General features: G+C 38.9%; 1 protein-coding gene across 3 annotated transcripts in view; it reads right to left on the bottom strand.

The window, feature by feature from the left end:
- Window positions 1-27,527, bottom strand: part of HDAC9 (histone deacetylase 9) — a 344,873-nt gene extending 317,346 nt beyond the window's left edge. Inside the window, exons 1-3 of one of the 3 annotated variants that reach the window (XM_072153802.1) lie at window positions 27,447-27,527; window positions 26,895-27,079; window positions 5,068-5,187 (exon numbers count right to left, since the gene is read on the bottom strand). In XM_072153802.1, the coding sequence (XP_072009903.1) occupies window positions 5,068-5,104 (37 nt within the window). In that variant the 5' untranslated portion in view covers window positions 5,105-5,187; window positions 26,895-27,079; window positions 27,447-27,527. Of the gene's footprint in view, window positions 1-5,067; window positions 5,188-26,894; window positions 27,223-27,446 lie in introns of those variants that run through there. The other 2 variants (XM_072153804.1, XM_072153803.1) reach the window with 2 other exon arrangements.
- Window positions 27,528-27,983: the final 456 nt, after the last annotated feature.

The following is a 27,983-nucleotide window of genomic DNA, read 5'->3' as shown; positions in this document are numbered from 1 at the left end:
ATTTCCTGCACTGCAGGTCTGATGACACAGAGAGCTCTGGAGAATCAGCCGCCAGAGAGTAAAGGTACAAAAATATTGTCTCAAATAGCAGGTCCAAAACCCCAGAGGTGATTAAACCAGATGGTTCTATTTTAGAAAAGCGCCACTTATGAGACATGTAGGAACATTCAAGCATTGCCCACCCATGGCACCGCAGGACAACTAAGGACGAGACATGTACAAATTTCTGTGCCTTGAATCCCCCTGTGTTACCAATGATCCCTGTGTAACTGTATTAGTGACTTGTAGAACAAGTTATTCTATTCCAATTTTCAGCCCAGTAGCTACAAGAAGCGTTCAGCGCCATTTCAAAGTTGAGATGGTTTCTGAAAGGCAGGAGTCATCTTGATTCAGTAATAGGAGCCATTAAAGCTCTCCGGCTGTATATATTCTTACTGTTGCTGATCTAGGTTAACTTTTATGAGGGTATTATATTAGAGGAGATGTAGCGGCTACAGCACTATGAGCAGCATAATTATGATACTACAGATAATAACCTCCGTAATAATGAAACGACACACCACATCTATTATTTCAGCATTTTACTGCTCTGCACATCCTCTTCACTTCCAACTCTATATCATTGCAAGCTGTCACAATATATATAATTTTAATGCTAGAATATAAAATATTCAAGTGGTGAAGTGATTTCATGCTTTCGGAAACAATTTCTGTGCCATCACAATTTTAGATATGTCACGCAATATACAGCTGGGCAGGTTTTACCAAACCTTTGTCATAATAAGTGCAAAATGTAGGAAGAAAGCGCATAATATAATGCAGTGCTTAACTTATGGATATACAGACAGTCCTCTGGTTATGTACAAGATAGGCTCTTTTGGTTTGTCCTGAAGTTGAATTTGTATGTAAGTCAGAGCTGTATATTTTATAATTGTAACTCCTGACATTTTTTTTGCCTTTTTGACAATTGGATTTTTAAATTTTGTGCTGTCATGGGACCAAGGATTATCAATAAAGCTTCATTACAGACACTTTACAGCTGATCATTGCAGCCTGGGACTATAGTAAAGCATCCAAAGAGCTTCACCAGAGGTCACAGTGGGCAGAGAAGTCCGTCTGTAACTAGGGGTTATCTGTAAATCAGTGTCCTTAAGTCGAGGACTGCCTGTACATGTGACAAGGTTAAATTGCCACTTTATCATGGACCAAAAGTGATTTAAAATTGAATGGCTACTTATTGGGAGATCAGCCGCCTTGGAAATTGTCCCAAGAACTTCTCCTTAAATATGACACAATGGGGCGAATGTATGATTGTAGATAAGCAGTTTTCTGGCATACAAAAGTCTCATAGTCATAGCTAACAATTTGTGTCAAATTTGCAACTTTTATGCCAGATTTATGAACTGAATCCAGATGTACAAGTCAGATTTATGAGGTTCAACTCAAAAAGCAAATTTAGGAGCACATTTACTCCATTCTAGAGTAGGAAATACTTTGTGATTTTTTGCGAATTTTCATTAAAAAGTCTCAAATCCAATGAAGCCATTAACACCTCATGTGCTACATATATCAAGCTGTCTCAGCCACTGTGATAAATCTGAGACACTCTAAAAGACTGTTTCAGAATCATGTGTAATATTCTAAGACAATTGTTATTGATGTCAGAAATCTCTAGGTAGTGCAAAAGTGCCCAAATCATTTCATCTTATATTTACATAATATACATTTTGGATTCCCCCGTGGATATAACCTATTGGCCGGTTTGAGATCGGTGTGGCTCCCCCTGCTCACCATGCCCATCTTTGTAGGAAAACATCAGCAGCACCACAAATCAGAGCAGGAGCAGGACCTGTTCTATAATTTGTGGCACGGACATTGCGGACACCAAGCATCACTGCATCATGACCTTGCACAATAGGAAACAATGAGGGCAGTGAATTAGCTGCCAATTTTGAAAGTAGCTCATGGCCCCTAAAACAGCCTTGTGTGGGCCTCCTGTCTGTGATCCCTCACTTGATACCAATATGCAGGTAACTCTGCAGACCCATGCAACATGGACTAGGTCTATAAAGATGGTGGCTAATGACAGAACATGCACCAGATAAGCTTTCACTCCCATTGCTACATCTGACCATGTTATTGCTCTGTGATATCTTATTTTGTTTGTATCTGTACCCCATGATCTGTAGAATTCCTTGGAATTTGATGTTGCTATATAAAGAAAGATTTATTTATTCTATTTATTTATGTGAAAATCGGCAAGTCAACCTAAAGCCGTTATCCATAACTCTATCACCAAACGTTTAACCCTATAAGATAACATTTGTGGAAACGTATGACACACTGAGACAAACTATAAAGCCAAGACAATTTTAAGTAAATCCTCCATTGTCGGTGAGGGCCTTGTATTTAAAGATCGAAGTAGTGCAATATAAGGTACAGCATATTTTTGTAAGTACTTACCGTCTGTTAAAAATCTTTCTGGCTTTAGTTGCTAATGTAAAATCCAGAACTTTTACCTAGTGAAATCTAGTGCTGTATTTGGGCCTTGCTAATACGTACAAATCACCTAGGTTTCAGATCTTGGAAACTTTACATTTAAGGTTGTCAATCAGTTTTGTCAGAACAGAGGATGACGATTCAGTAGTCACCTTGCGGTGGCAGCCCCTAATGGTACTGTCAATTGTCAATCAATTTTATCACAATGAGACCCCTTACACACTTCTGAGTATGAGGTGTCCAATCCGCATCACAACCACAGTGTGTACTGGCTAGAACATCCAGCCTGAGTTCAATTCCGATTGTTCAGTGTTCGGCCCAGACTTTACAGCCATCACTTTTGCAAGTGTCTAAGGGTCCTATGGAGGCATATTCATTGCATTCTTCATAGCAGCAGAGTTACATTTCTAAAATCCTATTTATGAATATAACATATGTAAAATTAAATTCGGCCACTTAGGTGATCCATCTTTGTAGTATTACAGTGACATTGTATAATCTGTATCAGTCTACTTTATTTCCAGATTTCAGCAGAAAAGTAATTCCATTCTGGTGTTGCATCTAGTAAACCCGCTAATTATAGGATTGCTGCTTTTTCTCTCTAGCAAGTGAAATTGCTTTGTTTAATCTTTGGTGAAATATTTAGTATTTTTCTAACAATAAGAAATACACAAATATTTATAATCCTAACAGTTCAAAACATTCCAAACAAATCTATAACCAAACTATATTACAACGGAGTTGGAGTGACTTTTGGGGTACATTCATACATATTGCAAATCAAGCAAATATTTCTGTGAAAGATATAATATAGAAATCAAGTAGTTTTCTGGTAGATATGGTGCCCTGTAATTTATCGTAAATCTGCACTAGGATTATTTCCATTAACTGGATTAGCTAATCTATGCTGTTCATATGCACAAAGTTTTATATGTGAAATAAGAATTCTACTTTCATGTCATTTAAGTTGCAAAAAAAACCCCTTAACATGTATTGGATGTGGATAGTTGATGGTATTGAGGTGCATTTCACATTTGGTGTCAACATCTACATAGAGTATAACAGCACATTACTTCAGGAAGATGTAAAATTTGAATTTGCTCAAATCCATCTTACACCTAATTGAGAGAAATCTATACATAAGGCTGTATTCACACAACCATCGGGGGCACACATGTACATCCCCATAGAAAGCAATGGGAGCACGGAGCAATGCTGTGCAGCACATGTACGCCACTGTACTGCTCTGTACACAGGGAAAAGATAGGACATGTCCTATCTTTCCCCAATTTACCGCGCCGTGCGCCATGCATTGCTGTGGAGAGGGGAGGGGTCACTGGCCCGGTGGCATACGGTGAATGGCCCGGTGAATGTAGCCTAAGCCAAACATAGCCAACAGATATCCACAGAAAGGCTATAAGGTTCTCTACAGAAGTAACTGGTGTCCTCCAGACATTGTTGCCTTTGTTTTATGTGAAGTTATCGCCTGATTAGGGTATAAGCTTACATATCTCTGGGGAGTGCCCAACCAAAAAGACATTTGCCTGGCTGACCTGTGCCTTCACACTCCAGTAAAGTGAGCATATTCAATAATTTTATGCCCTTTTTTGTAATAACAGTTAACATGACCATAGTCGAGGATTGACTAAGTAATGGATCTCTTGATGTACATTGAATGATAATTTGACCTCCAAAAGTCTCCAAAATGAATTTCTGCTCTGTTGATTCCATTGGTATGCCATTGATCATCTTACCTTCCACCAGATACCATAATTGGTTGGATACATTGGCCATACAGCATTTAAAAAACATATAGCCCACCAAATATAACTGTGAAGATAAGAAAGGAGTGTTAGCCCTGCATTTCCCACAATCCCTGACACTGGCTTCTTGCCGACTGCAGGAGACAAATGGGTGGCGGTCCATACCCTGGCTATGTGCACAGAACAGTAGGAAACACGAACAAAGAAAGGCAACAAGGTGAAGTCAGAAAGGAGCCAAGAAGATCTTAACAGGCACTGGTATATGGGTTAAGCAGCAATATATGGTGTGACTGGACACCATAACAGAAGCTGATTGGTGCAGCGCCTAAGCACTCTCATAGGCCTGTACGCACACACATTCCGAGATGAATTCTCAATCATCCATCCTCTGCAGAGCATTACACCCTGGTATGGTGCTCAGCCAAGGGAACTTAATCTGCAGGGATAGCTTATGCAACAATTCTGACTGAAACATTTCAAACTCCAAACCAAACATTATCCCAATAAACCATCAATCAGGTGTGTCTCGTCCTGAGTACTGAGGACCTCTCTGACTACTCTCTTGTCCTGTCGCCTTAAGTCCTTGTCATCTCTCCCTTTTCAGTATGTTCAGCCAGAGGAAATTTGTGTAATATGCAAAAAAACGCATGGAGCTTCAGTCCAAGTACATGGTACATGGGATAGGAAATGTCTGTTCAAAGTGGACAACCCATTTCAGCAAGTCAATGCAAAACATAAATCCCTGTTTAGAATTGCACAATATAGAAACAATGAAAAACATCTAAAAGTGTATTAAAACACTAACCTGGCTGTGCTGTGGAGCCCACGGTTGGAGAAGACATCCCGAGCAAATTTATAAAAGATCAAATCCAAGATCTTGTAGTGGCAGCGAAGGTTTCGATGATCAGTAATTGAAGTAAAAGTTCTGTAAGCCAAAAAGACAAAATAATGTCAACTATCTTTTTTATACTTATACTTTTTATGCTTCTTTGTTAAAATTCTGAGTTCATCGCCAGAAGCCACAAATCATGTGACCCCAGGGGATCAATACTCAGGACGTCCCATGTCCTGCTAGTACTAGCTTCCTGCAGATGGAGGGAACTGTCTCAATCATAACCACTTCCTATCACTGGTTGGAGGTTGTGTGGATACATCTGCACATCCCTCCAACCACTGACATGGGAAAGGTTATGGTAGAGGGGACATGCAGACAATAATTTCTGCACAGCCCCCTCCATCCACCAGTAACCAGCAGGACATGAAACATCATGTGACCTTCAGTTCCCAGCGACATATGTATAATATGGGTGACCCTACTAGGGTCATTTACTTACCCTGTTTGAGATCAGTGGCCAATCCCCCTGAAACAAATGATAGTGTACAAACGTACATGACTTGAATATGGTTTGATATACTGATCATAAACTTGTTTATGAAAATGTAGATTATAATCCAAGTAGGGATGGAACTCCCTTGTGTAAGACTTTGATGATAATTCACTAATGCACCGGGTTCTTTGCAATATGTATCTCTATAATGGAGAAGCACTTTACAAAAGGAGTCTGTAAATGAAAGGCAGACAGGAAGCGCAGACTGGATGGAAACGAAAGACAAGTAGCTTCACTTTGTTTTAGAAATGGTGACATTACATGGGGGGAACGTTAAGATGATGTTTGTGTACAGTGTTACCCGACCAATATGCAGGTAATTTAACCCATTACCGCATTTGGACGTCCCTCAATGTCCTGATGCAATAGGGGGAGTATGAAGTGGGCTCACGGACCAGAACCGATGGTGTTAACCATGTAAATCCTGATGCCAAAGGTGCCAATAAGTGCACTCAACGGGTTTGCAATTATTACTACTGGTTTCTTCATGCTGCAGCATTGTGGAACTTTAAAGAACTTTTTCCAGCGTCTCTATGAAGATGCAGTTAAATATAAGAATGGGGGATTCACAACATGTGTGTGCTGTGCTTTCTACTCCTGGGTCCATGTCTTTAAGCCGCTAGTCCCTTTTTGTCTGCTAAGAACACTGCTTACCTGGTTTAGGCTGTCAGGTCGGTGACCATGTAGGAAAGTGTATATTGAGATATGGTTGTGAATATGAGTGTATACATTTGGTCTGTGTGTGTTTTAGAAGAATGCTTTTATATGTATATACACAAGGCTTGGCCGATCGCACATTCATTTCAAGTGAAACACAAGCAATCAGTGCACCGCGTCTTTTGCATGTTGCTCCATACTGATCGCAGGCCTATCACTTGCATTTGTGAATGGGCCAAGCCTCCCCTTCCTCTGTTGGTTTGCATTTAAAAATCCAACTGGAACGTGTGAACGCAGCCTTGGCTCTTCACTAGCCAAAAGATGTGTCTCACACAAGGCTACTAGGGCTTCTTACTATGATGGGTGATGGGGGGCGGCATTTCATATTTTGCCTCAGGCAGAAAAAAAGGCTTCAATCGACTGTAGGGTGGCAAGCAAAAAAATTATGTATAACGAAAAAGTCCAGAGGCGTTAAGGGGTTAACTACAATCCATTATCAGAGCACATTTGAAGCAAAGAACTGCAACCTGATATGAGCTCTTCAGTGCAACCCAACGACTTCTCAGTGAGTTAATGGTGAGCTTATAACAACGCTAAAACATAATGATGAAGTGACACTCGCTGAAACGCGTTGGATTATTTTGTACATTGATAACACGTAATTGCCAGGTACCACTGTTTTTATTAAAGACAGAGAGGGATGTTACTTATCTGTACGAGAGTATACAGTAATCCATCATTGTAAACCTTGTAATCCATCATTCAGTGCTAAATTAATGGTGAGCTTGTGCTGATACACAGAAGCCAACCTAAATATACAGAGCTGCTAAACTGGGACTGAAAATGATAAAAAATTAGGAAAGTTTATGGAAGAATTGTATTTTATGGGATTTTTTTTTTGTATTTATTAATTACATAAAAATGGGCTTCTTCGCAGAAAGGGAAATCTATTAGCCTGTTAACATTTCCTATCTGGTCAACACAGACCAATGGATTTTTCCATTCATTTCTGAAGACAATGGTTGATGGAAATATATCCCCCTTGAACTTAATATTTAATATACTGGTGTTTTAATGGATGGATAATCTAGATGGAATCCCATGAGGACAACTTCCTAGCAGAAAGCTACTTTTACCATATTTCATGAATAGACAGTAAGTAACAATCTGGGGAAGATTTAAGACACTCCGTAAAAGAAAAGCTCTCTGCTGCACATAACAACTGATCATGTAGTTTTACATTTCTACGTTAGAACAAAAGCCCTGAATTGCGTCAAATTAATATAAGTATAAGTATTGCACCAAAGTAATATATAGATTGGAGTGACATTTACTGTGACATTAAAGTAGATAGATAATGTTTGTAGTACTTTTTTCATCTATTTTCGGTAATCCCATAAACATTCGAGAAGGGTGGCCACACGTTCATAGCAAACTCTGAAATTTGGTTGAACTATTCAGCAGACCTCCCCCCCTTCTCATGATAAGTGTTGGTCCAGGAGGATATTTCATAAGATCCTGTAGACATTTTCCCTATTCTCCTGAATATCCAACCATCAGTTAACAGAAAATACCATTAAGCAACATCTAAATGGTTAAACCGTGCAGGGTATAGCCATTTTGGGAAGGATTGTCGCTCCCTGATGACTTCTCTAGCGACTTTTAAACAGTTAACACCTGCCAAGGGAGTAACTATAGAACTAGCAGCCATATTATCTTCTATGGGGCCCACAATGTCAGGAGGCCCACAGCATCTAAGGCAGTGGTGGCGAAACTATGGCACGGGTGCCAGAGGTGGCACTCAGAGGCATTTCTGTGGGCACTCAGGACAGATTTCACCAAACAGGACCAATTCTTCCTGCTGTCCCAGGCAACTTAAAAGATGCTGCTCTCAGCGCTACTTTAAAGCAACACTTCATTGACTATTTGGAACTGCAGGTAAAATTAGAAGGTGTGGACTGCACTGCAATATCTTTGCAGGTCCTCCTGCTGGACCCACCGTTCTTCCGGTACAGACAGAGACCCTGGAGAGAAGAAACTATGATGGTCTGAATTTGCCCTCCTTCTTTCAAGTGTATTGGTGGATTCAGGGAGCCGATACGATTGAAATATTTGGAAGAACAGGTAGCAATAAGTTACTGCTTAAAATGCCATGTTGGCACTTAATGGTAAATAAGTGGATTTTGGTTGTAGTTTGGGCACTCGGTCTCTAAAAGGTTCACCATCACTGATCTAGGGTATTTAGTGTGTTAGGTGTGAATATGCTGTATGTGTGAATGGTGTGTATATACTGTATTTATATGTGTGTGTATATATGCTGTCTGTCTGTATATGGAATTATATGTATGTGTATATTTGATGTATGTGATGTGGATATGCTGTATGTATGTCTATATGATGTGTATAGACTGTGGGATTGTAACTCAAATGTATTAGTATAGAAATATGTATTTATTTATGGGGGAAGGGGGGCTCCAATCATAAATCTGCCATGGGACCTCTGACACCTGCGATCGGTCCTGGCACTAATGGAGGGTTGGGGTTCGGTATCCAAATCTGGACTGGAACAGGGATTTAAAATCCCAAATTTTAACAGGTCAGCTCATCACTAATTAAGACATAAAGGGGGGCATCTATTATTATCGCCTTTCAAATGGAACACTGGCAGAAATGTTTTTTCGCCCCTTGCTGCTCCTTTGGTGCCTTATTTATGAAGTGTTGGCTCAACAATTTGTGGGGTTTTTCCCCATTTTTTAGATCAAAATTGTGTCGCCGCTTGTGAATCCAACACTTTTCTACCAATTCTATTTTTCCGACTCATTTTGTGGCGCACAATTACTGCAGCTAAAAGCTGATCTAGCGGGTTTGATTTCACCTTCATGAATGGGGGGACAGTTCTTTTCTTTTTGGTATGTGCACCAAATCATTAATCCCTTGTGCCACACACTTATTTCACACTGAAAAATATAGCATGTTTCCAGCCCACCCGGCTCCAAATTAATAAATTCCCTTCCAAGATGTTTAATCATCTAAATATCTATAACCATATAAATAGATCTCTAGATCTATAACCATATAAATAAAATCCACAATATAGCAGATGACTCTGTGTCACATAAGTTATGTACTTTCTATATAAAGCTGGATGGAAATACATTCAGAAAAGGTAACTTATACTTTCCAAAGATGTTGCTGTCAAAACCTTTACTTATAAATAGTCGTATTCTCTCTGGGCAGTGGCTGTGCATGAATAATTCTAGGCAATGAAGTTTATGAATATTATATCCATATTTCTTTCTGATCCCATCATCAAGGTCAACACACTTTCCTGCATTCTGGATTGCATGTCTAATTTATCTCTCAGGGAATATCACAATTCGCTTCTTATTTTTAGAAACATCTACAAAGATAAAAATCTCAAAACTTTATGAATTATGCACCACTTTGTATCCTCTCGTGACTGAGTAATAAGCGAAGTGACACGAATCAATAATCTATGCACCTAAAACTGTGACAACGGCAGGAAGCTCCTTCGTTAGCATGTAAATGCTTTCTATGGACTTTCATGTCTGTCATTTTAGCCAGATTAGGATGTAGGGGTCCCAATCCAACCTCAGGTATCAGAACTTTACCAAACTCCAATTGCTATCACATAAGTAATAAATAACTATATAAACTGCTACGTTGACATGTAGAAGGAGAACAATGGGGCTCATTTACTAAGGGTCCGTAGAGCGCATTTTCTTTGGGTTGCCCAACGATTTCCGTTTTGCGCCGAATTGTCCCGGGATTTTGGCATACACGATCGGATTTTGGCGCATGGGTGCAGGCTTCGGGCGATCGTGGGCGTGGCCGTTGGACAACCCGACAGATTTGCGCATGATTCAACATTTAGAATTGTGTCGCAAGACACACACTTACATGCACTGGGAAGAAGAAGGTGAACTCTGGCGGTCCTCAGCGCAGAAGCGACACATGCAGGAAATTGGATGCACACGGCCTTAGTGAATCGCTGCAGACCCGAATCCTTGTCGGACAACACACCACGGGATCACGACAGGACCGGATAAGTAAATCTGCCCCATTGTTTTTATCTTTTGAATTTTAGGCTCCGTGTCTCTCCACTGACTACAGTTCTGAACATGAAACAATTATCTAGCTGTCTCACACATAAATTTGCCTTGCAACTATTTAGCATATGCTTAGAATTGCAGATTCTTGTCATGTAACTGTATTGTTATTGTTGCTTATAAGAATCAATTTTTATTTTTTAAAATGTTGTTAATATTTTGTAAATCCACCTTTGCCTGAATCCTTCTAGACATGCTCTTGGTAATATTCATGCATGTCTCCCAGGTGTCTTCTACATGTTCCAAATGTTGGTGCATACTGGTCAGCTCACTTCGACTTTACACACATATATTCGATTAGGTTGAGGTCTGGGGACCTTGGGGGCCAATCAAGCAATTATTCTTCATTGTTATTGAACTATTTCTTTGCCAATCTCAACATATGCTATGGGTTGTTGCTGGAACGCTGGCATCCTTTTCATACCCAAAGTACTTGAGTGTAGAATGGGGCATTTCTTTACTGGGGGACTCTGTGACCAATGCCCAAGAAGTTTTCCCAGTTAATTGTGGTAAAATTAGGCATTTCGGCTTTTAATCGGGTCGGCTTATACTCGAGTATATAAGGTATGTATGTAACTTATGTTAACTTTAAAATTAATTGTATATGTATAGCCTGAAGAAGAAAGAAGGAACAGCACTTTACAATTCACTCGGAGTTCGTGTGTGAACAGGTCTTGAATACTCAGTGTTCCATGTGGTCTCAGACATGTGTCTACACAATTCCGGGATCCTTGTCTCCAGTGGAACATGGACAGTGAAAATCAGTTGCTGTACACATATTATTCAGTGCTCATATACCCAACGTTATCAGTTGAGTCCTGAATTATGCTCTAATCATTACATCTGTCTTTACGGTTTTACAGGAGGCTTGCACTCTGTTTTTGTCTATCTTGCCTCTCTACTATTCTGCCTTTTGCGGGGGCTTGAGATCACTTCTCAGCTCCCTATCCCAGGTCCTTTTGGTAACTGTAAAATTAAGCAAGTAAGCAATAGCAAGGACATGGTGCTTAAATGGTCATCTGTTATCTCACTATCATGAAGCGCACAACCCACCTTCATTGCCATATTTGTCACCCCCAGAACTGGCAGATCTTGTAATAATTTTCCTAGATGTACACCTCTTGGCTTTATAGTGGATGGATGCACTTAATTTCATATTCTTCCAACTATCATGGTACTCACTCACATGTTGAAGTTTGGCAATTTTCTTGGCTGCATGATAACTTTGGATAAGCTAGATGAGGCTATTTCTATTTTTTAGGGAAATCTTCTTCATGGCTTCTTCTTGATTCAAACCATTGACTTTTCACTTGGAAATGAACCTAATGACACACTGAGCTATGTTGGACTGCATATTTATCTATTACTTTTATTCTACACATTATTATAAAGGTGCAATGTACATTTGGAATTTTGTTTTTTGTGGGACTGGATTTCGAGGAGATACTTGGACAGTAGAAATATCCACCTATATCCTGCATTTGTCCCACTGCTCTATTCACATGGGCCATTCTGGACCCCGATTTTCGTTGTTGCTCATAGTCCGGCCCCAGCAATCATACACATAAATCTGGTGTTGAACTGGCCCAATAGAGTGACAAAGGATCCTCCAGTAATCCCAGGCTCTAACCTAATTATGGTACCCTGAAAGGCAGAAAAAGACAACCAAATATGGAGACTACTAGGGCCTATTTCGTAGCGTTTTATGAAGGGTGGGCCAAAAGAAACTCAAGTGCAACATTGGGCAAATTATTGGGTCATAAAATACCATATTAGTCTAGGTGTAGTTCCAGATGGCTGAAAGTTCTAAAGTCACCAAGTTCCAAATTCAACTACTTTACACAGTGCACAGTACCACCAGATTGTTATTTACTGCAATCATGTAATAACCACTTCATCCGAAACCGAGCTTGCTGTCTGAACATGAAATATTCATAACAAATGTAATAATTTAATCTCCCCAAACCAGTATAAATCACAGTACTCCCAGACACGGAGGCCTAGTATTGACAGTCATCTATAAATGAAAGCTTTTCAGAACAGATGGCTGCAGTTATAATGTGATATATAATGGCACATTCACAAACACTGCATCCGTTCAATCGCTCTTTAATATTATATATTGTTTTTGTGAAAAGAATTATTGTATTCCATTAGTTACAAAATGACAAGATATTCATGCTGCATTTGTATTTAATGTGCTCACAGAAGAAAGAAGCAGATTACTACCTCCAATATGTATGCAAAGGAAACAAAGACATCGCTGGGCAGATTTGCAACTGCTTAAAAGGAAATTCCACTAGTTTGCAAGAAGCAGTACAGAAAAGGTTGATGATGTCTCCCATTTAAGGAATTGGTAGAACTCCCTAGTCCTAGGATAATAATAATCTTTATTTATATAGCGCCATCATATTCCATAGTATTTTACAAATCATAGGGAACATATACAAATATAATAAGACATTACACAGAACAAACAGTCATATGGAACAATAGGAGTGAGGACCCTGCTCACAAGAGCTTACAGTCTATAAGGATGAGGGGTGGACACAAGAGCTTACAGTCTATGAGAATGAGGTGTGGACACAAGAGCTTACAGTCTATGAGGATGAGGGGGTGACACGAGAGCTTACAGTCTATGAGGATGAGGGGGGTGACACAATAGCTTACAGTCTATGAGGATGAGGGATGACACAAGAGCTTACAGTCTGTGAGGATGAGGGGGTGACACAAGAGTTTACAGTCTGTGAGGATGAGGGGGTGACACAAGAGCTTACAGTCTATGAGGATGAGGGGGTGACACGAGAGCTTACAGTCTATGAGGATGAGGGGGGTGACACAATAGCTTACAGTCTATGAGGATGAGGGATGACACAAGAGCTTACAGTCTGTGAGGATGAGGGGGTGACACAAGAGTTTACAGTCTGTGAGGATGAGGGGGGGACACACGAGCATCAAGGAAGCTTTTGTTATTATGTCCCCCTTGCTAGTGTAATAGCCCAATCTTAGTAGTACTCCACTTACATAGACAGTGTAGATTTCAGTCTCCATCATGCTCTGATCTAATGAGACCTCCGATGAGTTCTCTAGGACAAAACAAGTCAGGACATGTGGAATAAAAGGATTGTAAGGGCAGAAGTCATTTCTTGGGGTTAGTTACGAACCCTAGGGAATTCAAGAGGCAATATTTACCTACCCACTGATGCAACATTTTGGGACGTCTGCCACTAACCTCCTATTCTCCATTGTGACATGGAATGTTTACTGGTCTCCGAATATTAAGCCTAGTACAGGCAGTCCCCAGGTTACATACAAGATAGGTTCTGTAGGTTGAATTTGTATGTAAGTCAGAACTGTATACTTTATAATTGTAACTCCAGTCAAAATTTTTTTTGGTCTCTATGGCTTTTAGATTTTAAAAAATTTGGGTTGTCATAAGGTTAACAATAAAGCTTAATTGCAGACACCTTTGATAACTTTTATAACTGTTTATAGTAGCTTAAGGCTAAAGTTAAGGAAATTACCAAAATCCAGTGGTCGGTTTGTATCTAGGGGTCGTCTGTAAGTCGGGTGTTCTTAAGAAGGGGACCGCTTGTATATTACTAGTTGTAAATTGTCATTAGAGAGGTTGGTGAGACCTATGGATGCGGTATCTTTTTAATAGTTTTATCTTTAACTGATAATATTAAAGGTTATGTTTTATGAATTCTGAACATCCTGCTGTATCGTCTAACATGGAGGACACCAGAAAAAAATTGAACTTAAAGATTTATACATTTCCAAATATTTTCATTAGGGTTACGTTAGAGTTAACATCTAGGTTCGGTAAAATATACGATGAATAAGATGAATATAAAGGAAACAAAATAGGACCTTTGAATTAAAAAGAGAAATCCATCTTTTAGAAGACAGAGAGGATTTTATATCAATCTCCAAAACAATTGGAGCAAAATCAGTGAATGATCTGGAATGATTTGCTCATCTCTAGCTATAATAATATTTATAAATTACTATGTATACAAAATGTTGTAAGTAGCGACAGTCAAGGTTAATAAAAGTGGCATGAAGGGGGAACACAGATTTCCTAAAAATCTACACCAAATCATAAATAAAACCCATCTTTGTGTACCTATTTCTATTAATATGTTGTATAGTTGTGTAGGATATTTGGGATGCTCTTGTTGTTACTTTCTACCAGCTGCTCCTCTCTCCATAATGCAGTCCAAGCAACCTAGTTTTATTTGATGAGTCAAATAGGATGATACAGCTGTTCTGTAATGGGTCACGACTTCAGTTTTCTTTATTTCAGCATACTAAAAATGTACCGTATTTCTTAAAAAGGAGCAAGATTAATGTAATAAAGTTTAAGCCACATATGAGTCAACATAAAAAGTAATGATGGTGCAAATAAATGTCATTTACTGGGTTTTGTTGCTCTTGTTTTTGTTCTCGTATAAAAGGCGCCTGTAATATTTTTTTCATGACTCATATTTTATTTTAATACGCTGCTGAGTTGAAAAAAGGCTCCCTGTGATACATGTCAGTAATAATAACGAGACACTCAATATATACTTTTATAATAACACAATAACAGAGGTGCAGCAGGTTACAGTGGGAATATTATCTTGTCAGTGGCTCATTAGTATTTCATTGTCTCTATCAAACTTTTAACTTAGTTCATTTAACATATCATAATGTCAAGGGGTAATTACAAGACGTATGGGGAGGGTGTTCAAGAGAGGTTAATTTATACTATATAAGTTAAAACTTTACAATTTCTCATTTTCTTAAAATATTTCTCATTGATTTTTCTTTATATGGCATTAATGTATTCTACACAACTGCAAATATTACTTTTCACAGCAATCCCTGTCCCATTGGATATGGAATGGAAATCCCCAAATTGAAGAGTTATATGTTAATCAACATGTGCCTAAGTGGCTGTGCTTAGCAACACTCCGCACTCTATGTTCCCTCTTAAACATGAAACTGAATAGGACTGAAGAATAACAAAAGACACCTTGTTACCACTTTGTTCTACTGACTAGTTTGTTATTTAAAAGATAAAGACTGCTTGTCAAGGCAAATAAAGAGTTACATGCCCTTAGCTAGCCTCCAACCTCTGTCCCTGCCTAATTGCCTATTCTTTGCTAACACATTGGGGACAACTGAATGACAGTCCCTACGCCAAATAAGGGCTCAGAAAAGAAGACAAATGAATAGACTGATAAACAGACAGATAGACATACACAAGCACAGTCAGAATAATTGAGTCAAAACCAATATGGCGATGAGGTACAGAATCGGGAGACAAGCAGTAGTCTAAAAACTAAGCAAGGGTCAAAATATAGCAATATCAGAAAAGAGAAAGTGTAACCACCCCTGAGTGAAATAGGGTTTAAGTATTTATGGAGTTCCTAGATGCCATTCATTGGATCAGCTGTCCAACTATCAAGCCACACCTCAATACCATATGAGAAAAAAAGGAGCCACTCAGTTCTCAAATATAAAATTAAATAGGATTTTTATTCAATTAACATATTCAAACAAAATTAATTACAATGGATGTTAATGGAAGAAATCCAATATTAATGGTCCGAGTTAGCTGCCCACCTCACTAACACAAAAGGGGTATATCCACCAAAAGGGTAACACCTAGCACAATTGATATCTTTAAGTAATCTCCAAAGTGCATATATATATATATATATATATATATATATATATATAGCTTAGAAGGATCAGGCAAGAGAAATTTGGCTGTGAAAAACAGATAATATTGTCCACTATTCTTGGATGATTTTTGCCTCTTTCATGTGCAGATAGCCTAAGTCTATAACAAAAATGTGCACAAGGTCACTTGTGTGAGCCCTGCCCCTTTTCCACTCATTCCATTGAGTCCGGCCCATTGTTTATAAAAATAGGGAAGAAAATTTAGCATTTTCATTATGATCTGTACCACTATATCTATATTTATGAGCAAAATCTTCTAAGTTAGTTTTTCTACCATGTTTTAGATAGTTGGGGGTTTTGACTCCTGGCACCCCCCACTGACTCAGCTTCTTTTGTGTAAATTCTGAGCTTTTGGCTGTATTGTACCAAAGAAAACGGAACTTTTCTTAGCTGTCTTCGAAGGTGCTATAACTTTGTCCACTCTCTTGATTCTAAATATAGAATAGATTTCAGCTGACAACCTCTGACAAGTATGTTCACATGTTTATATCTTTCAATCTAGAGTTGTCCATAAATCCTCCATAAGGCTCCCAGCATGCTCGTACAGAAACCTTATGAAAGAAGCTAAAGGGCTGCTGTGAGACTGCTCTCAACTGGGTAAAAGCTGCCGGATGACTCTCCGGGGAGTACATCCCTACTGACATCTAGGAAGGAATATTACAGATGAATCAGAAAAATCCCACCCCTTAATGTAACAAACATTTATTTAAAGGGGTTGTCCACTTTCAGCAAGTAATTGATATTGTTTGTTTAATGAAAATTTATACAGTTTTCCAATATACTTTATCAAATCCCTGCTGTTTTTTAGATCTCTGCTTGCTTTCATTCAACAGGAAGCTTTGTGAACAACAAAGCTTCCTGTGGAAAATAAGTAGGAAGACATCTAATAAAAACTGTATTGGTAAATTCTATAACTGTTTATTACTCGAACATGGGCTCCCAGGGCTATGGGCCCTGTCACAACCTAGTATGGACCTAAAACCACATCTGAACTGGTGGAGATTTCTGCTATAGCCACCGCCCCTCCCCCACCCCTACCTCTGACTGCACTGCTCCCCGCTCCAGCATACCAAAAGTGGCGTGCAGGCCGGGGAAACAGAGAAACTAACATGGATTGGTAGATATACAAGTCGTAATGCTATTTGCCATAGTGAATGCCCCCAGTATGCTCTCTGCACCGTTACTCTGTGTAATAGACCACTATGGGGGCTGTGATCTGGCCGAAATTTTTGTGCCCAGATTATGGACCACAATACAGTTGTGTGAATGGAGCCTAGTAAAACTGAAACCTGAGAACATGGTATAAATAACTTGTACATTTTTGCTGCACCAACAGACAACACAATAAAAAACCTAAAATGGATTTATTCCAGCTCCATTTATTTGGTAGCCCCCATTGGTCTTTATTTCATTTGTTACAACATAGGATCCCATCAGCTATCATTATCAATGCCAGGGAAATAAGAAAACTCCTTGAAGAGAATTTGCCATTAAAGGCCACCGCTGCTGGTGAGACTTAATATTATCAGCATGGCTATGAACTAAAACTTATAACTTTTATTAGGTATGCCTTAAAACAATCAAAGTCACAAATTATTAATTATAAAATCAACAATCCATACTATAGAAGCCACCTAGGCAACTATACTAGTCACCACAACTAGCCATTCATGTTCTACTGGGGAATCAGAGTGAAAAATACGCAAATAGCACTTCTGCCTTGCAGTGCTGAAGTCCTGGATTCAAGTACAACCCAGGTCAACATTTGCAAAGAGTTTGTGAATTCTCTCCATGTTTGCGTGGGTTCCTCCCACACTTATATTTAATAATTAAGTAATTAATTAACTGTTTTCCAGGATGGGAAAAGGACGTCTTTGCCTCTTGGCTACCTTGTAGGGAAACCCCCTTTAACAGCAAACATGACTTTATCAGAAGGCCTAATGAAATGGTGCAGAATAATAGCCCATTCAGTATATCTGTTCCTTATGGAATACTGGTTTGGCAGGAGATATACAGATATCATGAAGGTTGTATCACCTAATCGCTTCTGAAACTATGTGCAATATTTGTACCCCCTAGGTGGAAGCGACGGCAAAACGCGCGTCGGGGTCTGTGGAGGACAGATCACTCCTGGGTCTCTCCTGTACTGATATTCAGCCTGGTCTGTATTTTATGTAGTCGATCTAGCACTTTTGCCTTACATATGGCGTTGCACTGGTAATCACTTCAGCATTTTGCCTTCTGGTTATGGTGTATGTGCATTGTACGTTTTGTGATATATGCCTGCTTGGTTTTGTTTACAGCTTATTTTTGCACTAGCATTTTAATCTTACAAATGGTGATATATATTGTTCAGTAATTGTTTCATTAATTTGATTCTAGTGCCTTTCTATACTCTATGTACTGTACCCTTGTGCATATATTTGAGACCAGGATGAGTACTGTAGTATATGTCCAACACCATTTTTGCTTATTAATAGGAGTTTTTAGGTCCCAGTGATATTTGTATATATTTTCATGTGATAATAAAATTGATATCTTTGGATTAATCCTAAGTTTTGATCCACTTATTGTTGGTTTACGATAGCAGCATAGCCTTTCTGTCAGTATTTATCTATGTGCCATATTTGATCTTTTATGAACATAGGGGGAGATAGTTCTATCTCTGACTTTAGAGCCTCACTGCTCATCAGATTTAGCAGAATTACGCTTTCCCTTTAATAAATCTCTCAGCAGTGTTTTTTTTTTAAATAATCGCAAAAAGAGTAAAATAATTGCAGCAGCTTTTATGTAAGGAGGGGATTGAAGTGACATTGAAATTTTTTGTGCAAAATTCTAAACAATCACAAAGTTAAATCCACCATTACACAGTGTTACACACCCACAAACAATGATAAATTAATTGCCCTTGTAACAGTTGCAAGAATGACGTAAAAACATCTTTGCAATTAGATTATGAAAAAATCTTAAAAATACAACAGTGTGATTATATAGCACAGACCAGATTTGAAATAATAAATGTGGCCCATAGAGCTTGTACACACTTGGATCGCAAAACACCAGAAGAAAGAATTCTAAAGAGCCATCCGGAAGTAACACTACTCTAGTGATTAGCGAGGGCCTACTAGCGACAGACCATTGGCAAATATATCTGAGGTATAATTTGCCTTCAAGGAAATATGAAGACTTTTGCTATCTTCAAGCTAGACCAAGAAAACCAGTAGTCCCCTGTCCCCAAGACCAAGAAGACTAAGAATATTATCAAGACGATCCAGTAGAGAAATGAGGAGGTAACCAGAGTTGCAGCTTCAAGCCCTGAAACCTCCTCCAAACAGCAGCAGCCACTGAGGAATACCTGCCAGGAAGCCCTAAAGCCCCCAATCTACATGAGAGATACAGTGGTGCTGCAGTTACGGGATGTAAATGGAATGGTGCTGGACTCTGGATCTGGATTAGGAAGGATGGAAAAGTCCTAAAGTCCTGGCAAGAACACTTGACCAAAGTTATTCAACGGATTGCACTGTTGATCCTCAACTCAAGACCATTCATAAGCTCATCAGTGCTAAGGAACTGTTGTTCTAGGAACACTGCTGTTCCAGGAGTCACTGCTAGTATGGAAGAGACTGTAGGGACTAATGTGTCATGCAACAGACTTTTCAACAGACATGTGAAAAGGACCCCGGAACTGTGGTGAATGGTCATTTAAAGGGTTATTTATGCATTACCAAAACTTCAATGAAGAAACATATTTGCACCCATTGGGGGAGTGCCCATGTTTATAGGGTCTGTTGGATACCGTGGAACAGAAACTCAGAAACTCGAATACCATGACAATCCATTCAGTGCTTTATGGCCTGTTCCATACATACTGTTAGGGCCTTATAAAAGTCTTGAAGGAAGCTACCTGATATGCCAGGGAAGTCCTCACTTGAAACTGACTGACTTTGTCCATCCCGAAGAAAGACCATCCTGGCTGGTCCACAGTCTACTTAGGGACTATAACATCTGGGACAGAAGTAATAAACATGAAGAAGGAGGCTAAATCCCTCTCCATCACCTCTCCCCCTGTTGTGCCTGTCTGTCAATAAAGTTTTGGGTATGTTATCTCCCCTCCCTATACTTTCTTTCCCACTCCCATTCTAACCATCACAGCATTTGGTGTTATGTACAGTGTATGATAACCTGCACTCTGTATTGCACTGTAATGCTAGAAGCATTTCTTCATTCATTGTGTCTTTTGTGTCAGTTTGCGCTGGTTGCAGTACACACTGTATGTATGGTATTTTGGCATGATTTGCAATTGTCAGGATTCTGTTCCTTCTGAAATAGAAATACTGGTTTGGCTCTTATCCCGCATCATGTCAATAGGCTTTTTGAAAGTCATGCTTGATAGGGACTGCCTTACGTTGTAACCCAGAGGAAAATGTTTCTTTTCCCATCCTGGAAAATGTATTTGCATATTTTTGCCAGTTAATGTCAGCAGCCAGGAGAAGTGTCTGCTGGACAGCTCCCCTTTAGCGTCCTACCCATCCAACTTGACTTGCCACATACACCTCTGCAATCAGCTGATCAGCAAGGGTGTTAGGTGCCTTACCCTCACTGATCATTTATTTGTAACCTATCCTACAGATACTATAAGCCATTAATATATATAGTCTTCAAAACCCCTTTAATTGAGATGATAATTCTAGGGGAAGGGGGGTGATTAGAATTTTTAGGTTTTTTTATTATATTTTTTTTTTACTTTTTTAAATTTTTACTTTTACTATTTTTCAGACACCCTAGGGTACTTTAACCCTAGGTTGTCTGATTGATCCTACCATACCACCATACTACTGTGTAGTAGTATATGGGGATTTTCCTCCTCATTCACTACAATGTGCTGATAGCACATTGTAATGAGAGGGATAAAATGAAGACCTGAGGCTGTCATGGTGATGGATCGCTGCTCCCCGATGACGTCATGGGGAGATGGCAGCACCCATCGGTGCTAGCAGCGATCGCGGGTGTTACCGGTAAGTCTTTGCTGTGATATGCAGCAAATACTTGCCAGCAAAGGAGAGGGCTCAGCCCGTGAGCCCTCTCCATGTACCCACAGCCAACCCGTGACATGCTATTTTATAACGGGTCGTGAAAGGGTTAAAAAAAACAGAACGATGCCTACTTTGTGCTGCTCACCCTATTCTTTCCAAAGTTATGGCATTTTCTGTTCTGAAAATGTTTGACAAAATCTCACCAGAGGTTAAGTGGGTAGAGATTGATGTCTTGCGGTCTACACCCTTAAGCTCATGCCAGTAAGCTTGCCCACAGATCCCATGATGCCTTGTGTTCTCTTTCAAAGAAATTTACCTTTAAATATATTTAGTTTCCATCAAGTAAATCCAGTGAACAGCGAACAGTGCACATACAGGATGTATATGGTAACTAGACTGGCAGCTTCCATCACATGGAGGAGTAGGGAATATGTAATAAGCAAACCAGTTACATACAGTGTATAGCCTGTGCTGTGTAAGCACTAAGGGTTAATAGTTTATCTGCAAAATCCACATCTCTGAACACATCCAGCCCTGCTATATACACAGAGACATCTTTGTCACATGACCTCCTCCTCGGTGAGCAGTAGCCCCTCCCATGAAATCGACAGATAAACAAACTACAGACTCCAGGGCTTATCAGCATTGGCAGAGGAAGCAGCTCCTTCAGCAATGAGATAATCTGAGGGGTATAGCAAAGAAACTGCTGCATATGGGTAAGAAAGATAATAGGCAATGTTGTTTACATCCCAAAAACTATTGATTTGTGGGGAAAAAAACCTTACAGTTACTATTTAAATGCCTTACAACATGGGTTAAATGGATTTTAACTATGAATAGTTAATTTTTCATTTAAAGCTTCATGTATAGTTATTAGCCAAAGGTGGTTGTCTAGGAAAATCTGTAAAAGCTTCACTTTGCATTAAAATCTCAAATTATTATTCATAATTTTGTGGGATTAGGTAGAAAGTTTTCATTTTAAATGTCAATTACATCTCTGCATAAATCATCTAAGGTTTAATTAAGTTCTACAAAAAAAAAATTAAAAGATTCATTCTATGTTTCTGTGGAAACCTTATTTGCTTTATATGCCCGGTGAACTTCATCTTGTTGCAGGTAATCTGAAATAAATTCTTCCACACCAGAAATGTTCTCTAGAAATTAAAGTGAATTGAGCTGAGAGACCTTGCACTGCCTACAGGCACGAGGGTCACTATTTTCTGAGTGTGGAAAACTAAAAAAACACCAAAATGGTGTTACATACAGAATAGCTTCTTTAGGTCTGTTCTTAAGTTGAATGTGTATGTAAGTCGGAACAGATATATTCTGTAAGTGTTAGTCCAGACAAGGTATTTTTGCATCCCTGTGGCTATGGGATTTTCAAAATTTTGAGCTGCCACGGTACAAGGATTACCAATAAATTTTCTTTGGAGACACCTTTGATAACTCCATTGAAGACTGGGGCTACAGTTTAGTAAATTATCAGTGTCAACAGGGCTTCACCATTGAGGAGAAGTCTATTTGTAACTAGGAGTTGTCTGTAAGTTGGGTGTTCTAAAGTCGGTGACTGCCTGTGTATATATACAGTATCTATATAGAGAGCCCAATCAGCCGGGAAGAATTCATGGCTCAGCTTATAGCACTCAGTTGTAGCCTCATTTTTAGATGAATATTGGGTCTTGCCCATTTCTTGCTATACCTTCCACAACTACAACTTGCGGTCCTTTATTGTCTCAAGCCACCTAAAAATACTTACCTTTCTATATAATTGTAGCATAAGGTCAGACAGTAGGATGATAAAGGCAGATGAGAATTGCTTTTCAACCGATCCTGCAACAGGTTCCTTCATGCAAACTCTTCGTTTCTGTCTTCCCTCCTCCCAGTGATGGTGGAAAAACAGTAAAAAATTGCAAAGATGGAGCATGCTGTGATGTGAATAAAGAAAAGCAGCAGGCTCCAGTTTCCATATGGAGTGTGAATATGATTTTATGAAATTCTGTCAAACTCAAGTAATATGACCACTAAAAAGAGAGCTGCAGTAGGCAGTGATAGCCAGTCCTCGACTCTAGAACGCCCGACTTACAGACAACCCCTTGTTACAAATGGACCTCTCTGCTCACTGGTCTTCAGCCCTGTTGATACTGATAATTTACTGAACTTTAGTCCCAGACTTGAAAGGAGTTAACCAAGTGTGTCTCAAAAAAAAATTATTGTTAAACCTTGTTCCCATGACACCTCAAAATTTGATGCAGTTTTTTGAGTCAAAGCAAGAAGTGGATCCAGCAAGATTAATTTCCCATATATGTGACCAATGTTCTGGGGCTGATTGAGATCACCTTGTGACAGCCCCGCAGAAGTGACCAGGGTACTGGTCACACGTAAGCAACTGCGCTAAATTCACAGGAGGACTTTTAATACCCTATTCTGACAACTGCCTGAGGTTTAAATGGTTGGAACCTGAGCGATTGTTACCATTGGGCCCGGGACTACTGGGCCTACTGAACCATGACCCTGTGGGAACTCTATGGGAGTGAATAACAAAGTCACTATAGATAATTTGCTGTGAAGTCACGAAAATACAAAGAAAATGTTATTATAGTTCAAGAGTTGGTTAGCGGTGGGCGTCTCAGTCATGGGACCCCCACGGATCAAAAGAAAGAGGACTAATGTACCCCTGTTGCACCCCAAAAGAATGCAGCGCCAATTTCCTATATGTGTCCGAGCACTTCATTCACTGTCTATGGAACAGGGCACATGCCGACTGGCTGCTGTATTCATCTGGGGTACAGCGGATTCTCACGTGATCTATGAGAACCCCACAGGTCAGCAAGTTAGATAACTTGTTGTCACCGGGCGACCCCTTTAAGTTCGAAATTTAGGGGGTGTAGATTTTATTATATAGAATCTTTTAAAAGAATATATGAAAAACTGAATTTGTTATGGTTATTATTTGGAAATTTTACTGTATAGATTGCGATGGTGAAATGATACCAGTAACAGTGTAGGTAAATTGTATTTCTGAAAATACGTTTTTATAGTTTTTTTTATTTATTTGAGCTATTTGTTTAATTAGGAATTTTCTTCTCTCTATTTTTATTCCTTTTTTGGCATAATTTGTATCATGCAATTTAATTAGCCAATTTTTATTTAAAATGCAACGTAACATGTAGGGGTACCACTTACTGACTGTACTATAAAGTTGATGAAGATGATCAAATACATTTTTAAATCTGTATTGTAAAGAATAAAAGGCATGCTGCTGGAAATTATGGATTAGCCTATTTTACTTTATTTAAAGTATTGTGTTTCTACACGAGGAGTAACATTTGGCCATTATATGACTTGTTGCATTTTTTAGCAGTTTTTCCCTATGCAGGCTCTATATGTTATTTCCAGTCCCCTCTGAAATGATAAGTTGAAATAGGCCTTCATCTCAATAGATACATCTGCTGGGGCTACAATACAGGCTAAACTGTCTTCTTCTGCTTCTGATCAACTGATGGTGGTGGTACCAGTTGTCCCACCCCTACCGATTGTTCTACAGATAGAACATTCATAGTTCTCCTTGGAAACACCTTTAACAAAATTCACATGTTGTGTACAAAGATTAACCTGCTGAGGTTTTAATCTATGCCAATTGATGCTACAGGTTTTTACTACCATTTTATCCTGCTTCCATAGTAGGAACTAACTCAATTTAGAGAGCTTGGGCTGTGGCAATATTTAGACAAAGCCACTGCTGATCATCAGTGGATCTGTCCCATGTTCACCAAGTTTGAATGGTCACCGCAAAACTTTTGAGGGTTTTCATCCATTGTTGTAGATACACAAATAGATAGATAGATAGATAGATAGATACATAGATAGATAGACAGAAAGATAGATACATAGATAGATAGTAGATAGATAGATAGATCATAGATAGATAATAGATAGATAGATAGATTTGATAGCTTTGTCTACAAACTTTACCTATATGTAAAATAAACCCTTTAATAATGACTTGTCCTCTAATCTCTGTAGACCGTTGGGCACGTCTATAATAAAGACACAGAGATTGTTCTATAAAACCCAGTACAATATAACATGTACTTAACATGTGTACAATTAAGATATTATTTTAGCATATGACAAATATAGAAAGTTGGAAGCCAGAAACACCAGCAGCTTTCTCACTACCAGTTATTTTATTGTAAGATAATAGCAGAAATTACATGTTCTGGGGAAAGTGTTCCACCTGTTTCCTACCTACTGGTCCCTCTGTGACTCCCTGGTGGAAGATTTAATTACATATGATCACATATCACTTACTGCTGCCTTCCTTTGGCCTGAGCATTGATTTGTTTTTCACTAAACCAAGCAGTGTGTGCATGATGTCATTGAACAACAAGTAGTTATTAATCCCCTGCACCTCTGTTACTGCATTTCAATTCTTGCTCTTTTGCTATTAAATTGAGTTAATAGAGCAGAACGTGATGTCAGCTATACCTGCATGTACAAGTGCAATGTGACACAATACAATGAACCGTCTCTTAACTCTTTCCTCTCCAGAATGAAGTAATGAGACTCGGAATTGGTCAGTTCTTCCTACCCTATCAAGTGCTATAAACACGGGTTTACAATACAATATGACTTCTCTGTGTAACATCGGATGTGCCATAACTTCGGACATGTTAGTTCTACAAGATACATCTATCTACTATAGATACCAACTGTATAAAGTATCATCCTTTCTCAGAATTCCGTGTTGTGCAGTTCCTCTGTAGATTTTTTAATTAATTGACAATAGGGAGTGCCCTTGTCAAATGGGCGTGGCCCTACAAAGAGTAATATTGTCAGCGTTGATTAGAAATTAACCCCCAATTAGACTTCCTGGAGGGATGAGAGAGAAACTGTACAGGATATAGTTTATTAAAGCTAAATCTGAATATTGCAATAGGTAATACAGGCGGTCCCCTACTTAAGAACACCCAACTTACAGAAGACCCCTAGTTACAAACGGACCAATGGATGTTTGGTATTTACTATACTTTAGCCTTAGGCTACAATAAAGTTATCACAGGTGTCTGTAATGAAGTTTTATTATTAATCCTGGTTTTTATGAAAATCCAACATTTTTAAAATCCAATTGTCAAAGAGACCAAAAAAAATTTGGCTGGAGCTACAATTATAAAATTTACAGTCCCGACATACATACAAATTCAACTTAAGAACAAACCTACAGAACCAATCTTGTGCGTAACCTGGGGACTACCTGTGCAAGTATTTGCTAATTAGTCAAACATGCCAATAGAGATGGGGGGGGGGGGTTCTCTTAAAATTAAAAGGAGGGAAAAATTGTACTGAAGTTTATACTATATAAGGAAATCTTTCTAAAAAATATATTATTAAATAATAATAATAATAATAATAATATATAAATAAAAATAAAATATTATATTCAAATAATAATAATAGAATAAAAAGTTAGCAAGAGATTTATAGATTTTGTTTATAAAGTGAAATATAGTAAATGATAAGAAACAACTTCTATAACATAGTAGAAAGTGAGATTAAATGTACATGTAATAATTTACATTTTGGAAGATAGTAGAAAGTGGAATAAAGCGTACATGTAATAACTTAGTGAGGTCTGGTCACTAGGGTTAGTCCTAGTCCCTGAGCTGTGCTATGTAAGATATCACAACTTACCTTCCTGGTATTCAGCAGCTTGTTAGTGAACTTCCTAATGCATCCGCATCATCCATCTTCACCAAGGAGACTAGGGAGGTAGAAGGAGGAAGCAGAAGAAGAGGGAAAGTAGTTTGAGGAGCTTGTGATCCCAGGTTATAGGAGCACTGCGGAGCTGGAGACAAGACTCAATGATGTTTCGAAATCTGCAGATAGAGAGGGAAAGGATGGGTGAGGATGGGAGGGAGAGAACGATCTGATCACAGCCCGTGGCGACACGAGTAGGATTTGCTAAAAATAGCAACTCAATAGAGAGAGGGAGAGGCTGGCTGAGCCAACAATTGTGGATCAGTTTCACAACACGAGCACGGGCAATGATACAGGCAGGATCCACATGAAGCGCACACGGAGGCAGGCGAGCACCTCGTACGCTCTTGTCTCAGCATTTACCGCCATTTTTATCTTTGCCTATCTATCTGCTTAGCTAATGTCTTACATAAGGTTCCATCAAGGGGGGGTCAGGGTGAAGTCACCATGTTACACACCTGTACAGATGTGGAGGGGGTCACTTACTTATTCCACGACTCCTACACTGATCAGGTAGCTGTGTCACGTAGAACTGCATGAACTGTCTAGCTGCGAGCTCATAGAAACAGCTGCACCGGCTGAAGTGAGCTCCATCTGTAACTACAGGTTACAGGAAGCTTATTGACTGAATAGAAGAGACATCTCTCTCTCACTATATATATTTTATTACATTATTATTAAATTCTTTCATTTTATGTTTTTTTAGATTTTTTATACGAATAGGAGTCATAAGAAAATGTACACAATTCCAAATATTTAATAAATTAATTCAAATTGATCATACCTGACAATTTCATATAGTGCAGCATCATTCATACAAGTCATATCATTCAGTACTATCAGCTGTCAAATCGCCATACACATTAAAAAATGACATTTATAGGGCTTTGTATAAGGTTTCCAGACACTTCTCCTTTTTCCCCACTTATCTGTGATTTAAGGGACAAGTGTTTATGTGAATGAGTTTATCTGTGCCTGTCGTGCTGGTGGCACCTGTCTTCTGCTTTCTATGCTATCCAGGGC

This window comes from Engystomops pustulosus, chromosome 5, assembly GCF_040894005.1.
Source record: "Engystomops pustulosus chromosome 5, aEngPut4.maternal, whole genome shotgun sequence".
Lineage (NCBI taxonomy): Eukaryota > Metazoa > Chordata > Amphibia > Anura > Leptodactylidae > Engystomops > Engystomops pustulosus.
This window is presented reverse-complemented; position numbering and strand designations above follow the sequence as displayed.